Raw genomic sequence first — 24,617 nt, 5'->3', positions numbered from 1 at the left:
ATGATATGAGTGTATTTTTTTTTTTACCGACCACCAACCGTCTAATGAACTATACACAGTTATTAACATGGTAATTAAAAGTACCACTCTCTGCTTTGCTATTGGTGTTGTTGGAATCTGCCATGCGTTGGGGTATAAATAAAGTTCGGTCAGTCAATCAAATATCAGGTGGATTTAAGAGGAATTTTTCGCACCATTGTATCTGCAAGGAGATGCCCTAGTCCCTAACTGAGTAGGGGACCAACCATATGTCAGTGACGGGGCCCCTAAGAGGTCTGGGGCCCTCTTACTGATAGTTACGCCATTGACTCCAACACCTGAGCAGGCTTACACTCATTATACTTGTAAATACTCTACTTAGAGTAAAATAGGTTGACTTTGTATAAAAAATTAAAAAAACCAATACATGAGGCCCTTATATATCCATGTAGTTACAGACAGTTCCTAATCTCTCTGGTAATGTGTGGCTCTCCACTGTGTGTACCTTTGCTGTGATTGGAGATATTTTGGTCTGCAGATGTTTCCATCTGGGGCCCCATATGTCCTCCTTTCCTGCAGATCGGGGGGCCCCGTTTGCAGCCTGAACCTAAGAAGGTTAACTGCAAAGAAAAGCCATTAGATGGTGCCGTTGTGGAGATGAGAGAGAGCCAGAACGCTGACGTCAATAAAAACAGTCATTTCCAACCAGTCTGCGCATTGAGCGACCATTCAAAAACATTAGGCACAGCGCCGCCGCCGGACCGCGCTGCGTTACTCCACTGATATAACCTTTAACATTCTCCTTATTCGCAGATCTTTGGAGAGCCGGACGCATTGCGGACGATCCCACCACTGCAGGTTTTATTTTATTAACCTTTAAATTTTGTGTGAGCATTTCTGGGTGTTGCGCGCATCGTCGGCGTCATGTCTCGTCTTCCCATCCCCAGGTCAGCTGTAATGCTGTCCATCTCCTTTCCCCTCCATGTCACACCGTCTTCACACACCACATGCTCGCTTAGGAACATTGGAGAATTAAAAATAGCGATCAGATCATCAGAGATCAGAAGAGCGTCGATGCGCTCCTGCAGATCACCAACATGCATCATCTCATCTCCAGCAGCTGGACGCTGAAAGGAGACTTTCATCATCCATTATGCACAAATTTTATTATTGTGCATGCATTTAGAAATAATAGTGTTTATGGACATTTTTTATTGTATATCTGCTTCACACCCCCCTCCTCCTCTCCTGTTTTCTCATCTCCATCATCCTCCAGAAGGGGGCGCACTGAGCCTTCACAGGGGCTCCCCTTTTCTCCATCACTTCAAGCCTGTCTTCACAAAACCCAGAATCTCATCATACTTAATCCTATTACAGCTTATTTTTTTCTGACCATTTTTATCACCTATATGGATTCCAACCCTGCAGTGATGAAATAGTTTAATAATATATGTTTTGAATCGCAGGGGGAAGAGGAGATCATCATCATGTTCTTCTCTACGCTTTTAGCCTCTTTACGGTGCTGCCTTGTCTAATCATGTTCAAGCAGCATTGTACAGGGCTATGACAGCATAGAGAGCTGTGCTGCTTCTCCTTTCAAAGCCATAGAGCCAGCCTGAGGCATAAGTAAACCCGGAGACCCCAAACCATCAGGGGGGAAGGGGGCCAAGATCATTTAAGCTCTGATACAGATTTCTAAATCTTAATTTCCCTGTAGAGAATTAGCCTGCTTTGAGATTAATGTGCTGTTACTGCTCATGTTTTGTAGTTTGTATTTTTTTTCTCTCTCTATTATTTACAGTTTGCTGTGTGATAGCGGGGTTACATGCAGTGGTAACTGGTCCATTCAGGACAGATGCTCTTTGATCTTCACAGCTGGAATGAATTCATTTATTATTATTCTCTGTTTTAAAGCAACAGTTATTTTTTCCTTCGGCTATGTGAGCAGAGATACAGTTATGGTGATCACATTAAGCAGGGCTTAGAAAAGAAAATCTATTTTTCTGATTATCTTCACAAGAATGAGAAACTGGCGCTTTAACACTAAATTCAAATTTCCATCATGGCAGAATGTGTAACTATTTCATTTTTTATAAAAAAAAAAGATGTTTAATTCTTCGGTGGCTTTTGATTCTATTGAGTTCTTGCATGGATGGAGACGTCCCCTCCAGGGCATGCTGCTGCTTATTGGATGGGATGAGACAAAGTGCAGTTCCTTCTTTTTACTGTGCATGTGCAAAAGAAATAGAAAACTGGTTTAGATGAAAAAATGACTGATATTTTCTATCAACCCTTTTTAATGTTATTCCACTCAGGGAAGCTGCCCATTTGTCGCGCCAAATCTCAAACCATCTATGTGTCACCCAAAGATTATAGAGGATGCTATATGCCCCCCCATTACACTTATTACTTCATTTAGTTCATATCTAAAAGCTTTATTGGGGTTTCATCTGGTCGTTTTTCAAAAACAGGGACCAGAACCTACATTGCAAAAAAATTGCAAACTAAAAAAGTCATTTTTTTCTTAAAATAAGTGCACATTTTCTTTAATTGAGAAGGTAAGTGAGACACTTTGCCAATAGGACAAGACAATTTAGAGCTAAAAATATATATATATATATATTTCATTGTTTTATTTCAAGGGCATAATATTTAATGATCTTATGTTAAGATTAAAACTATTAATTCCTAGGGGAAATCAAATTAAGGACAAATGCGATTAATTTAAGAAATATCTTATTTCTAGATGGCTTTTGCAGTGTACATGTATAAATACACTGGATAAAGTGCAACATTAAGTTAAAAAACAATTCACACTGTAAATGGTTTCATCTATTAAAATAATACATTAAAATATGCAGCAACTTGACCTGGAGCCTAAAGTGATGAGATGGCAAATTGAAAAATTATAAACTTGTATTTGTTTGTGACTTAAACCAATGTTTTATTGCCTGTGAACATCCATAGTTTTTGTTGTGCATGATTTTTTTTCCTGCTGATCGTCTCTGTAGAGGTAGATCCCACTTAAGGTCCTTCATCAGAAATTAATCATAACAATATACCTGCTTATATTATATTTATAATGCATTTGTTTACAAATGGACAAAACCTTTGCTATTAATGCTGTTTTTAATATTACACCAGGGATGGACTGATTTTGTAGAAATGTTTGTACCATTTTGTGGGTCAGAAGCTAAAAAGTTTGGGAACTTCTGCTCTAGAGCTTTTATTTTATGAATAATGTAAATGTTCATGCACTGATTTCAATCAATAGTTTCCATTTTACTGAAGTGAATTGTAAGCACAACTGATTATTTTTATAATTGTCCTACATCAAAGACGTCTGTATTCGGAAGTTGTTCCTTATACCCATCTGTCTGGCCAGAAGTGAAAGTTAGTAAAATAAATGACTTTTAATTTATCTATTTTCATGGAGTGGTGTGATTCTGTCCCACAGTCCTTGGAACGCCTCCCTGTTGGTTCAAAGTTCACCGTCTTTAATGCAGTCATTCATCAATATAATATAAAGGGTAGCTGCTAAAGACGGGTATTTCCCTGAATTCAGTGTCCAATACATAAATGGAAAATTGACTGGAGGGAAAAAAGCGTGAGGGGAAAAAAAGGGGAGGCGGCAGGCAGCGGGGGTAACTGGCTGTCATTGTAAATGGGTTAGAACCAATCAGGCAACTATGTATGTGACGCAAAAAAGTATTTATTAACAAAAAATATAAATGATTAAATAGGAAATGTTAAAGATTTATGAAAACATTGCACAACTGCAGCTGTAGTTCTGGCTGTTATGGTTACAGAAAAGCAGTGTTGCATTATGGGCCTGCCTCCCCACGCTGTGATTGGTCGGATATGATTTACAGTGGAGACTGATCTACACCCGAGGAAGACAATCTGGCTGTTCGGGCTAGATAAATACAGCCCTGAAGGACAGGGAAACAAAACTCAATGAAAAGAGGAGAAAGATTTGGAAGGCGTAGATTGCAGATGGAAGGAGACCTTCAACACAGATGCAGACGTAACCCAGATATCGTCTCCCACTGCTTGTTAGGCCTGTTTTGAAAAGCAGATATCAGAAGGGCTTCAAGGGGAAGGACTGGATGTTGCTCAGTGGCTGTGAGTCTTTCCATGACAATTTGGCTTTTCATTCAAAATGTAGAGAGTTTTAAAAAGCTGGGCGATGCAGAGTGTAAGCTGCTGGAGATTCAGGATAAGTTGGAGGGGTTCAAATGTCAATCCACTGAGCCTTATCAAGAACAAAGGCTGTGTCATTATCAGAAATCCTTGGCCCGACCTAAACCCTTCAGAGGTGCTACTCTGCAAGATCAACTACAGATGTAAAGAGCATGGAAATAATTTTCTGTAGGTTTTTTTTATCTGATTTTATATATTTATACTACCTTTTCATATGTCAACTCATGAGCTTACTTCAAATCAAAATAATCCAAATAACACCAGAATTATGTCCCTATGTGTTTAATGAATCCAGATAAAATATATGAGGTTCATATTTGAATTGAATTACTGCAATTAATGAATAATAAATAAATGTCCTGAGATTTCCTCATTTTTTGTATGTACCTGTATTGATTTGGTTCAAATTAAACGATTAAGGGTTTGCCTAAATAAAAAGAGACCCACACTTTGCTTTTTCCATGGTGAGCTCTGAGGGCCTTTTAATGTTCTCTCTCAGGGTTTAGCCTCAATTGATTTCTGAGCTTCCCTGTGAGCAAAGCTTGCCTCCTTTGACTGTCTGAAAACTGAGCCCCTGACTTTCGCCGTTTGTCCCGAGTGTCCCACAACCGTGTCTGATACAGGATTAGAGACGAGAGATTTGTTAATTAAGGCGCCTCCTGACTAACAAGCTTGTGTTTCCCAGAGGGCAGGCTAGTTCGTGACACTTCAGTTGATGTTTTTTCAGAAGAAACCTGAGAGGCACAGAGACAATCAGAAAGTTGACAGATTTTATTAGAAATGTCCATTTTTGTCATGATGATGGCCGTGGAGAAAGATTCCTGCTGTGGTGTGTTTCACTGTCCTTGTTCTGGTCCATGTCAGGTTCCTGTTTTTAGGTCCAGGCACACAGCATCCTCACTGGCTGCAGCTCACACAGGGCTGCAGGCCGTTCTCGTTGCAGGAAGTGCACTTGAGGGCTTTGAAGGAGTCTGTGAAGCAGTTGCGAAACACAGACATCTTGCTGCCATGGCACATTGAGCAGGGGATGAAGGCGAAGCCTCCGCAGGTCTGGCACGTCTGGGGAAGCTGAACCCTCTGGCATACGGGAAAAAAAAAAGTTATTTTAGTTTCTGGACATTAAAAAACATCACATGTGTAAATAAAGCCTGGATTGATTTTTTAATGCAAAAATTCCCATACAAATAGAAAATAGTTAAAAATTGTAGATGACTGTGATAAGTAGGATTTTTTATTAATTTAGCAGCAGAAAAGGAAAAGATAAGCTTCTTCTAGGACAAAGTGATTTAATTCACTTTTTTGTTTTTATATTCAGACAGATGTTGAACTATACTCTGACCACATTGTCTGGGTTTTAGTCTTGCAAAAGTGTTCACACCCTGTAAACATTTTCCACATTTTGTGACATCACATTAACAAACTTCCACACATTTTATTTAAAAGTCATAACCAACACAAGGGGTTTTGTATTGTAAAGTAAAGGAAAAAAGGGTATTTGACATTTAAGAAGATTTTACATTATAGAAACCTTGCATTTAGCATTTAGTTTGAAGAAAAACCTTCAAACCCTCTCCTTCCAATCTGAAAGATCTGGATTTATTTTGCTAAGAAGAATAGACAAATATTTCAGTGTCTATAGATGTGTAGACAGTAAAGTCTTTTGTTTTTCTGTAGTAAAATACCATCAAATCACACTTTTCAGATTTCTGCTGTAGAACAATTTTAAAACCAGCTTCCTTTTCCTCATCGTCACAAGCCTTTCGAAGCCTCTTTTAGCACAAAATACAGGTGCTGGTCATAAAATTAGAATATCATGAAAAAGTAGATTGATTTCAGTAATTCCATTTAAAAAGTGAAACTTGTATATTATATTCATACATTACATATAAACTCATATATTTCAGATGTTTATTTTGTTTAATTTTGATGATTACAAATGACAACAAATGAAAATCTCAAATTCATCATATCAGAAAATTAGAATATTACTGAAGACCAATAAAAACAAAGGATTTATAGAAATGTTGGCCAACTGAAAAGTATGAGCATGTACAGCACTCAGTATTTAGTTGGGCCTCCTTTGGCCTGTATTACTGCAGCAATGCGGCGTGGCATGGAGTCGATCAGTCTGTGGCACTGCTCAGGTGTTATGATAGCCCAGGTTGCTCTAATAGTGACTTTTAGCTCTTCTGAATTGTTGGGTCTGGTGTATTGCATCTTCTTCTTCACAATACCCCATAGATTTTCTATGGGGTTAAGGTCAGGAGAGTTTGCTGGCCAATTAAGAACAGGGATACCATGGTCCTTCCACCAGGTACTGGTAGCTTTGGCACTGTGTGCAGGTGCCAAGTCCTGTTGGAAAATGAAATCTGCATCTCCAAAAAGTTGGTTAGCTGCAGGAAGCATGAAGTGCTCTAAAACTTCCTGGTATGTGGCTGCGTTGACCCTGGACCTCAGAAAACACAATGGACCAACACCAGCAGATGACATGGCACCCCAAACCATCACTGACTGTGGAAACTTTACACTGGACTTCAAGCAACGTGGATGAAGTGCCTCTCTTCTTTTCCTCCAGACTCTGGGACCTTGATTTCCAAAGGAAATGCAAAATTTACTTTCATCAGAGAACATGACTTTGGACCACTCACCAGCAGTCCAGTCCTGTTTCTCTTTAGACGCTTCTGACGCTGTCTGTGGTTCAAGAGTGGCTTGACACAAGGAATGCGACAGCAGAAACCCATGTCTTTCATACGTCTGTGTGTGGTGGTTCTTGAAGCACTCACTCCAGCTGCAGTCCACTCTTTGTGAATCTCCCCCACATTTTTGAATGGGTTTTGTTTCACAATCCTCTCCAGGGTGCGGTTATCTCTCTTGCTTGTACACTTTTTTCGACCACATCTTTTCCTTCCCTTCGCCTCTCTATTAATGTGCTTGGACACTGAGCTCTGTGAACAGCCAGCCTCTTTAGCGATGACCTTTTGTGTCTTGCCCTCCTTGTGCAAGGTGTCGATGGTCGTCTTTTGGACAACTGTCAAGTCAGCAGTCTTCCCCATGATTGTGTAGCCTATAGAACTAGACTGAAAGACCATTTAAAGGCTTTTGCAGGTGGTTTGAGTTAATTAGCTGATTAGAGTGTGGCACCAGGGGCCATCAATTTTGAACCTTTTCACAATATTCTAATTTTCTGATATGATGAATTTGAGATTTTCATTTGTTGTCATTTGTAATCATCAAAATTAAACAAAATAAACATCTGAAATATATGAGTTTGTATGTAATGTATGAATATAATATACAAGTTTCACTTTTTAAATGGAATTACTGAAATCAATCTACTTTTTCATGATATTCTAATTTTATGACCAGCACCTGAACTTTAAAACTCACAGATGTGACATAACAAAAGGAGGGAATCATTGTTTTCTGGGCATTTTAAACATTTACAGTTCTCATCTTGCATTGATTTAATATTTCAGATACGCAGTGGCCTACTGTGGATCCTCTCCTGATCCACTACACAGAAAACGAGTGTGCCTCCTAAAATGTCACTCTCTTATTATTTGACCAAATTAGCACTGAGAATAAGTTTGTTTTTATGCTTGAAAGCACGCATGTTGTGGGACAGTTTTAGGCTAATTTATGTATGAACGACCTTTCAGGGCAGCACCCTTCTTGGAGGCTAAAGAAACTAAATGTCAGCTTTGTAAGCAGTTTCTCTTTTTGGAGGGCTCAGTTTCCAACCTTATAAAAAAAAGGGGAGAACAAATTATTTCTTTATGGGATTTCTGTAAACTCATGGAGCCATCTGCTTTTTTCATGATCTGATGATGAGCTTAATTATTCATTTCATTCACCTGTCCAATTCTGCCCGGTTGCTCATTACCTCTCATTTGATCCACCTGCTCCTATCTCTATTTAAGGTGCTTGCATCCAGTTATCAGGGCCAGATTATTGTTGTTTTCTCTAGCCAGTGGTGAGTGCTCCTTGGTGTTTCTGATTCCATTATCCTGAACGGTTCTGTCCTTTCTTATGACAGCTTTTGATTAATGTATTCAAATAAGATAGATGCCTGGTTAACAATGTCAAAGTAGTTTTTTATTAAGCTATGCTTTATTAAGGAGAGAGAGAGAGAGGAGATGGCTTTTCCTATGCAGAGGTGTCAATTAAAAAAGTACAAATATTTAATTATCTTACTTAAGTAGAAATTTTGGCTCTCTATACTTTATTCAACTAATTATTTTTTAGACAACTTTTTACTTCTACTCCTTACATTTTTTTTTTTTTTTGCTATTCCTTCTACTTGTTGCATTTTAAATATAGACTTGTTAGTTTTGTTTAATTTAAGCTAATTTTAGTTACGGCCTGTTGGACTGGTTGTTCACTGCACACCAAAATAAATAGTTTTTTCAAGATGATGCTAAGTTATCATTCAGAATTGTAGCTTTAAAGCATCTGCCCTTAATTTGTTTTTCCTGCATTACTTTTACTTTAATACTTTAAGTAGTTTTAAAAATTGAACTTTTATACTTCTACTTGAGTAATAAACATTAATACTTTTGACACCTCACTTCCTATGTTAAATCTATTCACTTTAAAGCTTTGGGACATTTGCAATGGTTAAAATGGATCATTTGTGTCCATCGAACTGAAACTCTTTCCTGGGAAATGTATCTGTTCAGTAACAATCTCTGATAATGTTCTTTCTAAAACTAGCTGTGGGGAAAAACCCACCTCGATTTTAGTCAGTAGATCTTGCAGCTCTCCTGATTCGTTCATGCCAAGTATTTTCTCAGCACCCTGTGAAACAGGTTTCAATGCATTAATAAGAACAATTATTAGTAGAAGCACAGAAAACCAAATATGTGGACTCAGCATGTGGGACTAACCCCAAGGAAGTGTCCGTCAATGAACACTACTGGCAGTGAGGGGGCTTCCCCCACACGTCTGCACCGCTCCTCCAGCTCCTTCCCGTACTCGCTGTCCAGAGCAATGTTCTTCTCCACAAACTTCACCCTGTGGTTCTGGAAGATCTTCCTGACCAGCTCGCATCGCTCGAAAGTAATCCTCACCACACGGAAACTGGTGGTGTAGATCACTATACGTCCAAACTCCAGTGGTAAGTGCATCTGAGGAAAGACCAAAAACATCATTTTTTGAAACTATACCTCCTGGGTGCATTTTCCTGTCAATGGTGTTTCTAATTCCTTTTTTTCCTGCTGCCCCCCACCCAATTAAAATGCATCTAATTAAAAAAGCAAACAATCACACAAAAAGCAGCGATTGTTCTTTGGAGAAAGTAAGAAAAGACCCTCCATTTGTTTAGGACATGCCATTGGATGCAAGGCCCCTAATCTAGTTGCAAATATCAATTAGGGAGGTTTTTCTTTGTGTTATTAATTTCAAAGTAGTCTTCAAGGCTTTTTTTTTCTAAAACAGAAACAAATTATGCTTTTAATATCAGAAGCATTTGATATAATATATAATATATATACCAGAGCAAATCAAACCCTTATAAAAGTAGTTTTTTTATGTTACAGAAATACTAAACAGTTAAATAATAGTAATCGGTGTGTCCAATATTTTGGGTCCCTCAAAAATACTCTGCATCTCAGAGTGAAGTAATGAAATGATGTCTTCTTATAATGTGTTTTTAAATTCCAGTTTTCAACTATATGAGTGATTATTTCCTATGTGAAATTCTGCAAAATAAAAAAACTTTCAGGTGTAAGATCACAGTTAAACCCCTTCCAGTAATACACCGTGTCGCACTGTTTAAGCGCCTGATTCCAAATCCGCCTCCCATTTCAGCCTAGTTTAATCCTAGTCTGTCAGCACGAGGACGTCCAGGTTTGCCCAGCTTACACATAAAGCAATCCTGAAACCCTGCCAAAGATCTGAAGAGTTCCTCCCATTTTCTTCTCCTTTGTACCTGCCACTCTACGGTCTGGCATGCACGAGCAAAGATGTTCCATGCAATGCAAAAAATGAGGAGGAACTGAGGAGGCAGCTTGTTCAGGCTTGTAGGGCTTACCGGACATTTGTTTTTTTATTTTAGATATCCAATTCAAGAAGTGAAACTCATCTTGTTCGAAGAAACAACTCACATTCATCTCAATCTTTAATTTCTGTTTTGATGATCATCATTTAAAGTTGAAGGATAACCAAAGAGCAGTTTCACAAAAAAAATTGCATCAGAAAAAAAAATATATTTTCCAAAAATTTTTTAACCAACTCAAAATGAGAAAGAGCTGTATTGTATGTGCAGTGGATTATTACTCTGGACTCCTTTGCAAGAATTACTGCTTAAGCCAAACTGCTTGGAGGCATTAACCTGTGGATCCATGCAGCCTGTTTGGTCGGTGTCTCACATGTCATTTTACAGTCATACCGTGGTTGTTTCATTATGGTTGGGGCTTTTGCTTGTCTAGGAAGGTATCTGGTCCAACTGAAAAATAAAAGCAGTATCTCCATGAAGCTGTTCAGCTCTGATTGGCAAATGACTGCCCTCAAACTTCACAGCAGACCTCAATCAACCCACTGTGACTCTGAGATCTGAACTTCCAACTCAGATGTAAAATTTTAATCTTTAAAAAGGACTTTTGACCAGGTAAAACTCTTATATGATCTTTTTTTTCTCCAATATATTTTATTGATTTTTCTCTTTTTTAATACAACAAAAAATACAAACGTAACCTTGTAACATGTATTTATATACACATTCATTCACTCATTCATTCACCATTTAAACCTGCATTTGTCCAGCTGCAAAAATATACAATGCCCTTTAGATTAAGGCACAGACATAAAAAAGAAAAGTAGCAATATATGAATAAAAACTGTAGTAAAGAAATCCATTCAAAACTCCCATCATTGAGCTCCACTTTCAGTCCCTACAATCCTCATATATGGCTCCCATAGATTCTCAGAGTCCCTTTGTTTGCCTTTTGCAATGTATGTTAGCTTTTCCAGTCCAAGTGAGCTTGCAACCTCTTTTCTCCACAGTCTCATGGAGGGGGCTTCCATGCTCCTCCAACATAGTGCAACAGATCTTCTGGCTTGAAGAAGTCCGTAGTCTATTAATGTAGTTATCCTCTGTGATGCTTTAAATTCTATTGGATACATTTTTACCTCTAATGGGACTTTTACTTTAAGCAGTTCAGATAGAAACCTAATAATATCTTTCCAAAAACTTATACGATCTTATTTTTAGTTCAGGACAGGCTTAATATAACCGTTTTAGCCTTCGAAGTGTGCGGGGTGGCTCCTACTGCGCTGACTCCACAATATTTGGAAATCTCTCATGAGCTCTTGTATTGGTTTAATCTTAAAACAATCTAAAAGTTGTGCAAAATTTTTCAACTTTTGTGTCCTATTCTAACAGCTTTTCCTTCCATTCAACTTTCCCAAACAAATGCAATAACATAACAGGGAGTTCCCAAGAGTTTACGGGGAGTCAGTGGCTTGCCGCTGAACAAAAAATAATTTGTACAATGTAGTATTTTAAATTCCTGAGATTCCTGAGAAAAAAGATCTGTCCCTGTTTGTACTTGAAAAACAAATACAGATTAGTTTAACAAAGTAAATAGTTGTATTTTCAAAATGAGTATCACGTATCAAGTTTGTCCCAAATTAGTCTTTAATTTTATATATCATAGACATTTAGAGACATTTTTCGCTATATATTTTCATTTTCTTTCTAACTTCTGACATTGCTCAGTTGAGGCCTCTACCTCATCATATGGATTTTATCACTTTCTGTAAGGAAAAGGCAATCAGTGGTCCTGATATCTTCAGGTAACCGTTTGCTCTGACTATCTATATAATCTGTGATTTGCACACAGGGTTATCTAGGAGGGCCATGCAGCAGTGCTGCTATGATACTAGAAAACGTTACTTTCTAGTAACACATTACCCTGATTAGTTTCTCCTGAAACACTTAATGAAATGCATCATTAATCTTTAATTACACAGTGACCTCACCCTTTGGTGGTGATCTTTTGTTTGGTTCTGTAGCTACAGATAAGGTCCACTGCAGAAGTATTCATATAACCAAAGTTCTGCCAGTTTACAAACACAGACATTAATAAAAACGTTGGAAACATTTGTGATGTTTAAACACAGAATGATCTGCAGTTGTAAAACAGTTGTGTATTTCTTCTTTTTTTCCCAATAATTAATAAAAGTGCATTACTTGTTGTGTTAAACCTTTTAGATTCAAAGTTTTGTAAAACTGCTTCCAGCTGCTAATCTTTAGGGGTTTATCTCTACAGTATTTTTTCTTATGTACACTAGTATTTTAGTCTGATATGAAGCATAGTGAAAGCAGGACTGTCTGCCCTGCAATATGTGAGTGAACATCTGCCCAGATCTCAAGCCTTCAGGAACTTCTAAAACTTGTTTTTTTTTCACCAATATTTAAAACCCTCCTCATGGCATTACAGTGCCTCCACCATGTTTCCGCATTGGAATGGTGCGCTCAGGGTGATGTGCAGTGGTAGCTTTCAAATAGAGCAGTAATGTGATAAGAGGATGGTCTTCCTCATGTCTCATGTGTCTACATGTGGATTTTGTTCACTAATTTTTTGAACAAACCTCTGAGATCCTTGACAGAGCAGCTATATTTGGACTGAGATTAAGTGAGTCGTCCTCACGGCTGTACTCTCTTAACTAGTTTGGCAATATCTAAAATAATGTAATCAGACTTTTATTTGCAGTGTTTGAGAAACAGTCTGAATACTACAACTTACTCAAACTTTTCGTTTAAAAATAAGTTTAAGAGGCATCTTTATTTTCCTTTCACTATAAAATTTTGCAACTCTTCAAGTTGGTCTTTCAGATCAAATGAAATATGATGGACTTTAAGGAAGTAATGGAAAGTTCCTGAATGTGTTTTTGTAGGGCTTAGTAGATTCAATCTGGGACTCGGAGGTCTTAAAACCACTAAGGTAGTAACAGGATTATGACCAACAGGTACTTACACCGTTAGGAAGGTTCTCAAAGAGTGCTTGACCTGCGCTGACTTTGTGCTTGACCCCTCGGATCGTCCCGTTCTTGCTTAGAATGTTGACCCTCTTGGTGGTGAACATCCAATCCTTGGTGGCCCCCGCATACAGGAGCAGCTCATCGGGCTCACTCTCATTGTCATCCAGCTCTGAGCCCAGGTATCCGTAAAGGTTCCCGTGAATCTCTCCAGTGGTTGAAGGGGTGCTGGCCCGATCAGCGTCCGAGCTGCTGGTGCAGTCTGAATCCAGGGAGTCCGAGGGCACCTCATCCTTAAACATCTCCTTCAGCACCCGGCCGCTGTTCCCTGAAGCCACCCGGAACCTCACCCGCCTCTGTGGCTTCTCCGGTCCTTCTGTCATGACTGTCCCCTCCATTTGAACCCCTCTGCCACATTACATGGTCCAGCACACTGCTGTCCGACTCCTTGCCTCTCATTCGCAGGTGAAAATCCAGCTCAGCCACGTATTTTGTTAGCCATGGATTATTAGCAGGTTTAATCCTCGCTGTGTGAAAGGATCTAAAAACCAGTGGGAGCCAGTAAGCTGCCTAGCAGTCACACTGACGCAGCCAGTAAATAATGTATGCAGTCCTACCATGGCAACCCGGGAAGCTTATCTCAAGTAAAATGATAGGGTTCTTTAAATTATTCATGAATTTACAGAGTTTTCACTAAAGCTTTCTCAGAAGACTTTATTGCATGACTTCATTATTTTAAATAATTCAAATATTTTGTTATACAATGGTTAGGAATCTCCTGAGGTTTGAGCTGTAGAAGCGGCAGGATTAAGTCTTTTACTAATTTGGACCCGATTGCTATGTCCCACTGACAGAGATCTGGAGCTCTAATTAGATTTATTTGGACTTTTTTATAGTAAAATTTCTGTGGTAATAATCTTGCTCTATTTCAAAGATTAACTTGTTAAATTGCTTCCGAAAAGGTTACCATAATTTCTAGTCACATAACAAGTCAGATTAGTTCAGATTCTAACAAATTATGATTTCATTAATTTTAGTTTACTTCATAATTAACATGATCCAATCATTTAAATAGATTCTGTCATGATTCTGCCATTTTTTTCCATTTTTAAGTTTCTTAAGTTCTCAGCTACACTTTGATGTCGTTCTGTAATTGGTTTCTTTTCCATATTTATTTATATTCAGTTGGTGTTGTATTTTCCCTAAGCTCCCTACTAGTTAATTCTGTCCACACCTGCTCCCTTACAGCTAATTAGTCCTCCCATTGTTCTGTCTCCCATATAGGCAAGGCAAGGCAAGACAAGTAAAATTTATTTGTATAGCAAAATTCAGTACAAAGACAATGCAAAGTGCTTTACATGATTAAAATATAGGAAACTAAAACAGAATCAAAGCAAGTAGGAAAAAATAAAATAAAATAAAAAATGCAGAAATAAAAAACAACATTACAAAAAGTTTGTCTAATGATATAGACGCCTCCTGTTCAGTTACTCATTGCTGGATCCTCGTCATACTTTTGGTTTATTCCTCCCTAGTGTCCCCTGGCTTTTTTGGTCCCATTAACTTTTCATTAAAAAAGGTCTTAGTGTTACCCAAGAAGATTGAGACCATTTTTTTTTTCAGTCAACCTAAACAAAACAAAGACGGTTTGGAGCAAGAAATATGTTTCCCACCACACAGACAAGATAACCTAAGTAGATACGAAAAACTGATTTAAATCATGATTTAATTAAATAAATAAATTTAAAATTCAGCTGGTAGAGCTATGGTAAGCAAACCTTTATCTGATGGTCTGCTAATATTTCCAAATCCTGTGAACCAAAAAAAAATACCATAACACCCCCCTCACTTTACTGCTGTTGAATTGGCATAATTGTGTCAACCACCGTCAGTATCGACCAACCAAGCAAACAGTGGGGAACCTGCTCAGCTTGCCTGGATTACTCCATGAAGACGCCATCATTTTATTCAAGAGGTCCCAGAGGAATACACAAGAATTACAGCTTCCCCTGACTCAGCAAGATCAGAGTTCACGTTTTAACGAAAAAGTGACTTAAGCAAAAATGGCATACATAGGAGAGAGCCAAAACAAAACACTGCCGACAAAAGATAGCATATTTATAAGTCTCATCTCTGCAAAAAAAAAACAACGGATGATTCTCAAGATGTAGAAAAGTTCTGCCTTCTCCCATCCTGTGTAAAAGTGACACAGCATTTTAGAAAACAAGCATTATGCTGACAGTGAAACATGGCGGTGGTAGTGTGATGGTCTGGGCCTGCTTCATCATTCAGGACCTGGACAAACTACTATCTGCACCTGAGCTGATGCTGCCAAAACTGATAGGTTGCTTACAGGGAGGTAAAATGTAAATGTTGTTTGTAATTTTACTGACTGTTTTATTGAACACTGTTAAGGTGGATTGGTCAAATAAAATCTTATCCTTACTTGTGTTTTTTTTTCAAAAGAGTTTTTTATGTTTCAATATATAAAATATTGTATTTGATCAGCTGATCATTGATTTTACATTTAGATTAGGAAGTCGCATTTTTCATGTGGAAAAGTGAGTGGAGACGCTCCCAGTGTTATAACACACAGTAAGGTGATACTCTTTGACAGTATACAACCACAGGGATGGTGCAGCTGTTTACTGAGTTTAGTGGGAGAGAAAAAAACGAGCCAGGGGTGGGGTGGGGAGGTTAAGGTGCCTCAATATAACATGGGAACCTCTGCTCTGTGCAACAGGTAATGAAGTGACTCCTTCGATCTATATCATGCCATCTCACAGCAGTGATGGCTGGTGTTCAGTATTATGAGCCCACAGTTATGCCTCCCTAGGAGCTTCTCTATGCTTTTTCATTTAGGTAGGGCTCTGGGTTATTGCAAGTTTACTGATATTACAACATCACTGTAATGACTTTAGTGTGGACTTGTTTATTTTCCCATATTAATAGAAGAGTTTGAGAGCTGTTTTAATAGTATTTATCCTTTTTTTATTAATTCTAACAGATTATATCTGTCAAAAAAGATATTGTAAAATTATCATTTACTTTTTATGCATTTTTTTTCCTAAAAAGTCACAACAGATATATTTCACTTTCTAAATCATCCCTAGATATAGAAAAATATCAAATAAATCATACAAAATTTCCCATGAATATATATATTTTTTAATCACACTGTCTCTGTGCTTTTTTGCTCTTTATGGAAGCAGCTTTACCATTACACCCAGAGCTATTCCTAACCATAACCCTAACCCAGCCTGTAACACTAAATATAAACAACCTCAATAGATGGAAGTTACTGTACAGTAAAGTGGTAGTAATTACACAAGGACTGTAAATATGGATGAAAATGTTTTTAATTAAAACATTGTTTTAAGTCTGAATTTTGCACCATTATACAGGCTGGGTTCAAAAAGTTTTAAACCAAGGAAATGGTCAAAATATACATTCAAAATCTGGTTTTACCTGTTTGGTTTTATAACTGTATGTTAGAGATTCTTTTTATTTTAATTCATCGTACGAATCCGAATTTTTTACAAATCATTATGAACACTTTTTTTTTTTTTCCAGACCCACAATCATGTTTGTGGCAAAAATCATGTTTCTGAATGAGCCCTGTAATCTGGAATCTTCTGCCACAGCAAGCAAGGCTTGAAATGAAAAACTAAGGCCAGCTCCCCATCCTGTTTGACATCCTGTGATAACAGGAAAGGGGCATACTTATCTAGAGTTTAGTGAAGTTTCCCCTCACAAGGCTGTTATTTTATCTAACATTAACACATTTAGGCAGGAGACCAACCTGAAGAGCTTATCTGCCTGTCCTTCTCATAAGTAGTTCTAATGTGATGTCTCCAGCACACTTTAAAAAGTGATTTAAAGGACATGGGTTAATACAATGACGCTGTCTAAGGCAGAGCATTAACGGAGCTATGGGTTTAAATTTGGAAACATTAGAAGAATTTAAAAATCATGTTAAACATTATTTATGTTTATCTTGTAATGGATTAGATTTTAAAGAGAAATCAGTATGAAATGTGTTTAAAGTGAACCATGATTTAATAAAATGTGTTCATATGGCAGATGAGCTGAATGAGCTGCTGGTACTAAATGAATAATAAGGCGTGACTTTATGACTCTTCATGGACTCAGTGTTTATGAGGAGCTTCCCATTAAGCCTCCCCAAACCCTCCTGTGACATCAAGTCAGCTTCCACAAGGGGGCAGGGTGCAATTAAATCACAGCTGAATGTTCCACCAACAGGACACTCCCTGCAGAGCTATAGCCAACCAGCACAGGCCAGAAGGCTGCATCCTCATTTTTATCATGCTTTAGAGAAAATAAATCATACCATTATAGATGGTTAGATTATTCAAGTGAACCCTATAGATCCTCAAAAGAAATTTTTATATTCTGGTCAAAATTTGCTAACTTTGTGGTGAAAGGATTTTGAGTTGCAGGTAAAATCAACCACTGGAAAAAAGCAAAAAAAAAAAAAAAAAAAGAAATGAGAAAACATCTCTCTTTAACGATGTTCATCCAATAGGAATGGGTCATGCAGCCATTAGCTTAAATAAAAATACATAAATAAATATCATTTATCATACTTTGTAAAACTCTTTGAGTCATGTAGTCTACTGACAAAGACAGAATGAAACATTTAGTAGATATAATTTCTTTCTGGGCATCCTTTGGTGGTGGAGTGGTTAGAGCACAATCCATGCCTTAGTCCTCCATACATGACCTGGGTTCGAATCCGGCCTGTGGTCCTTTCCTGCAAGTCTCTCCCCCTCTATCATATCCCCTTTGTTGTCAGCCTACTATCCATAGGCAAAAGAGCCACTAGTGCTGTAAAAACTCAAAAAATATATATATCTAATTTCTGTCCTCTTAACTGGTCCTTCATCAGACAATCAATATTTCATCTCTAAAAGTCAATAACTATTTAGGAATCATATATGTAAAAAAAAAAATGCCAGTTGTGAACATATTATGCCTAGAAAGAGTGTTCATATCTTTTTGAAAATGTTAGCATTTTTTTTGTCAAAATAAAAACTTCATTGATTGTTGATTGAATGTTCCTTCTTCCATTGAAAACTAGAAAAAGTCTCCCATTTGTATTCAGAGCATTTTATCCAGATTCCACTGAAAGCAAGGTCAACTTCTACTGGAGCACAGCTCAGTCTGTCAACTTTGAAAGGCTGGGAAAAGAGCATGAATACAGAGCAAAAAGCTCTATATTGTAACTTCAGAGGAGCAGCAGAGCTCCATCGCTCAGGTGGAAGAACCTATTAAACAGGACAGTTATCTGGTCTTTATGAGGACTATGAGGAGTAGAAACATGGCCAGTTTCTGTTTTAGGAACTTCTTTTGATTTCCTAGAGATGACAAAAAAAGATTTTTACATAAAATGAAGAATGTTATGGACAACCATGAGCATCCTCTTCATCAGACAGCTTGCAACAATAGAGTGCCTTCAGTCAGAGGTTTCTCTGTATCTGCTGAAAGACAGACTGCTACAGGAGATCCTTCCTACAGCTGTTAACATGGTTGAATAGACCCCTAAAATATGAGTCACAATATGTTTTCCAATTTATGATTACTAGATTATTTTTTTATTTAACTCAATTGAATTAAAACCATGTCTGCACTAAAGCATTTGACAAAAGAAGGTATCTATAAAAATGACTATGATAGAAAACATTTGGGCACTTAGGACTGAAAACACCATCCCTGTGGTGCACATTGTTGAGACAGTATTAAGCTTTTCCTCAGCAGTGACTGAGAAGGTGGTAATGAGGATAAATGATCAAGAGCTGAATGAGTTGCACTCCAGGAAGAATACCATTTAAAGCTGTTAAAGAATTCAGGTTCTCTTTCCAACAGATCTACCACAGACATACAGCTAAAACTGGTTTATTAGTGTGTTTGAATAGTTTAAATAACATAGATTCAACTTAGAATCTGCTGTTAGAAAAAGCTGTTAGAGATGTACAAAGGACGTTAATGAGCAAAGGTGGTCATACCAAATCAGATAGTTTGAATTATAGAAGGATACATTTTTTTTGTAAAAAATTATGGAATACCCTGCTTCCTTTCTTCTTCTTCACTTTTTTTTATTTTATACATTGTGTTGGTGCATCCAGGTCCGCATTCGGAAGGTTAAGGCACCTGGGTTGCAGCCAGCTGTGGTTGTCAAGATCTTGGCGCTGATGGCTTGCTTAATTACGCATTACATTCACCTGTCTAACTCCGCCCGTTTTCTCGTTACCGTTCATCTGATCCAACTGCTCCTGTTTCTATTTAACCAGCCCTCTAACCAGTCATCAAGCAGATTATTCTCAAGCCAGTGGTGAGAGTGTTCCTGCGTTACCTTGGTGTTTCTGATTACCCTATCCTGAGCTGTTCTGCCTCTCAACCACTGAGCCTGCTGGTTCCCATCTGATCTGTTTGCTTGACCTGTCTTTGGACTCTTGCTGGATTCTGTCTATTTGCTGGACTTGGAGCTGCTTCCTTTCACTTAGCTGGATTTCCCTTCTGAACCCCTTTGGGCTTTTGATCTCCTGGTTCTGAATCCTAAACATGTCTTCAACACCAACTTTGGCTTCACACTCTGGATTACCCTGTCTTCCTTTGCCTGCTTGGATCTGATCTACTGTTTGTTCTCTGTCCTCTAGGAGTCTACCGCCTGTGCCTGCCACATACTGTTGGCAGCCCACCTGCTGGAATCAACCTCATTCTCTAGGCGCGGACTGAACTTTTAAACCAGGTTAGTGACACACGTTCATTATCATCCTCCGTCAGATTATCGTGGTCACTAACCTGTGTTTCCCTCCTCCAGATCTGTTATTGCAGATCCGCTTTTTTAAAATAAACACTTTGGAATTATCCGACTGTATGACTGCCTTGAATGCTGGGTCCTCTGTTCTGATCCCTGACCTTGGTGCCCTTTTCCAAAACATATGTTTTACTTATGCAAATAACAGCACATTGATCGGCCTATTCAGTGGGTAGGAATAGATGCATGAGTTTGGGCCCTGACTAACCTGGAGCTAATGATATGAAACTTCACTAAAATATTGCTCCACATAAAAAACACAAAATACTTTAAATGGTAGGAGTTCCGTTTTATCCCTGTGGGAGTTTAAAAATCTTTAATCTTCACTCTATTTCATGCATCTATGAAAGAGACCTCCTTCCCCATTCTCTAGAAGCAGCTATACAATCCATCTGAATATGGATCCATTAACTTTGCTGCAGGTTTTAATCTACTTTGTCCCCCTTTATTGTCTCTCTGAACAGCAGTAAAGTGGCTTAGGTAGTTTGGAATAAAAGCAGTAGGAGACACAACATCATCTAAAAGCAGGTTTTTAACCTTTGTGGCATTAGGTGGTTTGGGGGGTATTGTGGCTATATTGCTCTTTGAGGCAGGGAGGATGAAAGGGAGGTCAAGAGAAAATTAAAGCAAGATACAGATAATTAAATTCCTTCTGATTCATTTGTTGATTAAAGGGAAATGTACAATCTCTTTAAATTGGTGGACCTCATAGCCACTCGTCTGTTTAAGACTCAATTTGTTTAACCCTGTTTTAATGGTATTAGCAAAAATAAATAAAAATATGAAATGATAATATGAAAATACACAATTGTTGCCTCTAGGGGAAGAGTTTAAGTAACTGATAGCATTAAGACATAAAGATTGGTACATGGTAAAGTGGACACTGATGTCTGTTGTGGTGAAGAGAAAGCTGAGCTACAATAGACAGCTTTCTGTCATGGCCAAAAGAACAAGATCCACACACAGAGAGCTGTAAGGAGCTTCCCTCTCACTGTGGAGTAAAAGATAGAGATAGGGTGAGGAGTTTGACCATTCAGGAGAGGCTCAGAGTAGGACCACTTCTCCTCCACATTAACAGGAGTCAGCTGAGGTGGCTCAGGCTGGAGGGGTTTTGGCTGGGTCTGAAATCATCTAATAATAACCCTAACTGCTGTGTCTAACTCCTTTTCTTTCACATTTTGTGGTGTCCAACAGAAGTGGATAATCCAGGTCCAGAAGTTAAAGTTTTCCTTCATGCTGTTCACTTAACCAGGTTGCCCCCAACTGGAAATGCAAATGGGACTAAGCTCTAAACAGGCTTTGAACTTTCTAGGTCTGGATGATCCATCTCTGGGTCTACAGTAAGAACTGTGGATCACTGTGCTATTGGTGGATAACCTTCAGCCTTCTGGACATCATGGTGAACAACACACATGGATGATCCTAATCAAATCCAGGTCTAAAATCTTCTGAACAGAAACTACAAAAAAAAAAAAAAAGCTGTTTAAAAACGGTATGAAGATGTGGTCATTTGTATGTTTCACATGCAGCTATAATGTTCCTGTAAAATTAGTCTATGGGTATACGTTAAGTCACAGAAAAGAGTGTGGGATTCCTTATCTTCGTAGCACCAGTGAGGGACCTCCTTGAACAAAAAAATCTTCCCTGAGGCTTTAATACTCTTTGATCTATCTTTATGATAATTATTGCAATATTATGTGAACAAGCTCTTATCCAACTAAGCTTAACTCTATGTATCTCCCCCAAGAACGCTGTGTACTGATTATTTCACATTCAGATTACCGGTAATTAGTCTGCTCACAACCTCTTTTCCAGGAATCATGTATTCTTAATGTAGCTATAGTAAACTTTCTTCATATTTCCCAATTTGTCTGCAAAGCAGTCAATCAATTGTTTTCTCCCACATTCAATATTTTCTTTTAGAAAGATCAATGAAAATCATGATAATGATACAAGAAATAAGAATCACCTTTTACTGCCATCCACTCACTCATCTTTATCCTAACTTAGTCTTCAACTCAGAGCAGCTAAACTCTTTAATCTTCTTCCTCGGCATTTCTTTGATTTCTCACCAAATGTTTCAAACAAGCAGTCAAACAGCATTTATTCAATAATCCAACGAGCATAATTGCCCTCCGATGCAGTAACTATCTTCACATGATGTAGGTCATACTATTATCATCCATTTTTTTTATGTCCTACTGTTTATTTGTTTATTCATTTTATTTTTCAAAGCCTTTGTTTAATAGTCTAATATGCTGATCTGCTAATTCAGTTTTATCCTTCTGGATGCACAGTTATGTAAAAAGATGCAAACCAGGCCGATTATAAGAATTAGGGTGACTCTATAAGCACCTCAGGGTTTCTTGTCTTTCTTGCACCTTGTTGATTTCATTCTGTTTGTTTTTTTTATTTTGTGCATCAAAATAGTAATAATAATAATAATAATAATAATGATAATAATAATAAAAGGTACAATGATAGGAATCAAATATACCTTAAACAAAATTATAGTATCATTAGCTTTAAAGCTGTCTGGCATCTGCTTTCAGTCTAGTACAGATGAGAGGTACATGCAATAAATCCAAAATATTTTCAAGCTGAATTTTATCTCTAATATTCTGGATGAAGTAGGTCTTAAATTTGAGCAAGAAGTCACTGGCTGCCAGAATGTGTATTTAATCCATCTAAAAGAATATGTGGCTGCATGAAGCAGGTTCATATGAGGTTTGGTGAAGCTGTAAATCAAAGTGATAAAATCAGTCCTTCTGTTTACAGCTGACACAGATATCAGCAGAGACCGGAATCTGGATAGCTGGCTGAATGCGCCATTGTTTGGGCTGGGAATGCTATAAGACAGTAAACAAGAGCAACTCGCACATTATCAAAAAGGCAGGCTTCCTGTCACTGTTTCTTAGCAACCGAGGGAGCTAAAGAGCCAAATCCCTGTGGTGGTGGGCTGATGTTGAATTAGGTGAAGGGGAGGGAAAGAAAGGAAAATCTGCAGACATGTTTCTGTAGCAGGAAAATGGGAAAAACATGGATTCTATCAGTTTTCTTTTTTTAGGGTGAGAATACTCTTCCTCTGGATTTTGTCAGTGCAGACTAAATTAAATGCAATCCCCTATATAAACGTGCACATTCCTAAGAGGATTTTAAGAAAATTTTAAAGTTTTCAAATAAAATATAAAAGTCCTTCAAATCAACTTTGCAGGTTTAAAATAAAACAAATAAAAAAAAAACATACCCAGAGAGGATGAAAATACTACACCCATCTGTAGCCTGTCTGCAGTTCTCTCACGCAACTGCAGTGGAGCTGCTGCTGCACAAATGCCACCTCTACTATGAGTAACATTTAAACCGCAATGTGAACGAGTCCACAGAGGACTGCACAGCATAAAGGCAGCAGAGAAGAGGCTGTTGCAGCTCCCTCCCTTTGGATTTGCATATGGATAGCTTTCCAGCGACTGGTTTCAGATCACTGAGCTTCCAGTAGATTCATGAGGAGAGGCTGACACATTGTCGAGGGATATAAAGAAAACCGTGGGCCAGAGTAAATCACCTGTGGATTAAATCTTCTGCTGAGCTCGTCTCCAGACAGTAATCACATAATAACACAATGACTGATAGCGGCGTCTGCTTATAGCTGCCAAGTGCCGCTGGTGTGGTCACTATCCAGGTCAGCCACTATAAGTGGTGCTGTTTATCACAAGTACTTTACATCTCAAAGCCTTTTTTTGTTTTGTTTTTTTAATGGTAAAGATTTTCTAATTGGTTTATGAGTTTTGCATCCTCACCATCATCATTTATGTGGGAGTGGCCTAGTGGTTAGGGCAGTGTGGGGTTAAGGGACCCTTAACCTGCTCCCCGGGTGCCGCATAATGGCACCCACTGCTCCCCGAGGGGATGGATTAAATTTATTTTGCTGCTCTGTACTTGTTACAGTGTAATGACAATAAAAAGCTGGGGGAAAAAAATCATCAGTTAAAATGACTGTCTCATTGTTGCAACAAATTGTTTTTGATGTACAGGCAGTGACCTTTACCTGTCTCTTAAAAGAAAATGTTATTAAGATAAGGCAAATGTATGGTAGCAAGGATAAAAGTCACAGAGAGCTGTTTTTGTCCCTGGATGACAGGCATGCTCATTATTTTTGTTGTAGAGGTTAAAACATCTTACACAGGTCTACACCTGCTTCATTCATATGAACAACAGCCAGCATATTAGACCTCCAGTCTTGAGTACAGAAGTCTAACCAACATTTTCTTCATTAAAGATCAGTTAAAGTTCATGGAAATGTAAGCAATCCAAGATAAAGTAATTGGCAAAGCGATTATTAAAGATTTGATGAGGCACAGGCCCAGGCTTTGTAATGCAAACATAAGTTTGGAAGTGAGTAGATGATTTAATAAGTGATAAAATTTCCATGCTCTAACTGTATTTATATGTTTAAGAACGTGGATACTTGTAAGTGCAACATAATGTACCCCCCCCCCCCCCCCCTTTTATCTGGGCTCTACATTTTTCCATTTTCCAAGACACTGTAAAAAATTATCCAATTATTCCTGGGTCATCTGGACATTGAAGTTCACCTGCTCTGCTGAATGAGATGGCTGCA

The 24,617-nt window shown here is 38.1% G+C and overlaps 1 protein-coding gene across 1 annotated transcript; it reads right to left on the bottom strand.

Annotated features, from left to right (window-relative positions):
• Window positions 1-4,938: 4,938 nt before the first annotated feature.
• grxcr1a (glutaredoxin and cysteine rich domain containing 1 a) lies at window positions 4,939-13,717 on the bottom strand. The gene is made up of 4 exons (XM_038305846.1): window positions 13,161-13,717; window positions 9,069-9,308; window positions 8,914-8,979; window positions 4,939-5,259 (listed from the first exon to the last, which is right to left on the bottom strand). Exons 1-4 carry the CDS (start codon window positions 13,557-13,559, stop codon window positions 5,080-5,082), a joined length of 885 nt encoding a protein of 294 aa, XP_038161774.1. The 5' UTR covers window positions 13,560-13,717; the 3' UTR covers window positions 4,939-5,079.
• Window positions 13,718-24,617: the final 10,900 nt, after the last annotated feature.

The sequence above is a fragment of the Cyprinodon tularosa genome, unplaced genomic scaffold (genome assembly GCF_016077235.1).
Source record: "Cyprinodon tularosa strain WSP-4 unplaced genomic scaffold, ASM1607723v1 ctg568, whole genome shotgun sequence".
In the NCBI taxonomy this organism is placed as follows: domain Eukaryota; kingdom Metazoa; phylum Chordata; class Actinopteri; order Cyprinodontiformes; family Cyprinodontidae; genus Cyprinodon; species Cyprinodon tularosa.
The sequence above is the reverse complement of the archived record's forward strand: the minus strand, read 5'-3'. Positions and strand labels throughout refer to the sequence as shown.

Bases quoted from the DNA above. Each gene is read 5' to 3' on its own strand.
- grxcr1a (XM_038305846.1), bottom strand. From the start codon at position 13,559: ATGGAGGGGACAGTCATGACAGAAGGACCGGAGAAGCCACAGAGGCGG. The intron at 9,309-13,160 runs GTAAGTACCTGT...GTCTTTCCTCAG, and splicing joins TTGAGAACCTTCCTAACGGT to ATGCACTTACCACTGGAGTT. The intron at 8,980-9,068 runs GTTAGTCCCACA...CCTGTTTCACAG, and splicing joins TTGACGGACACTTCCTTGGG to GGTGCTGAGAAAATACTTGG.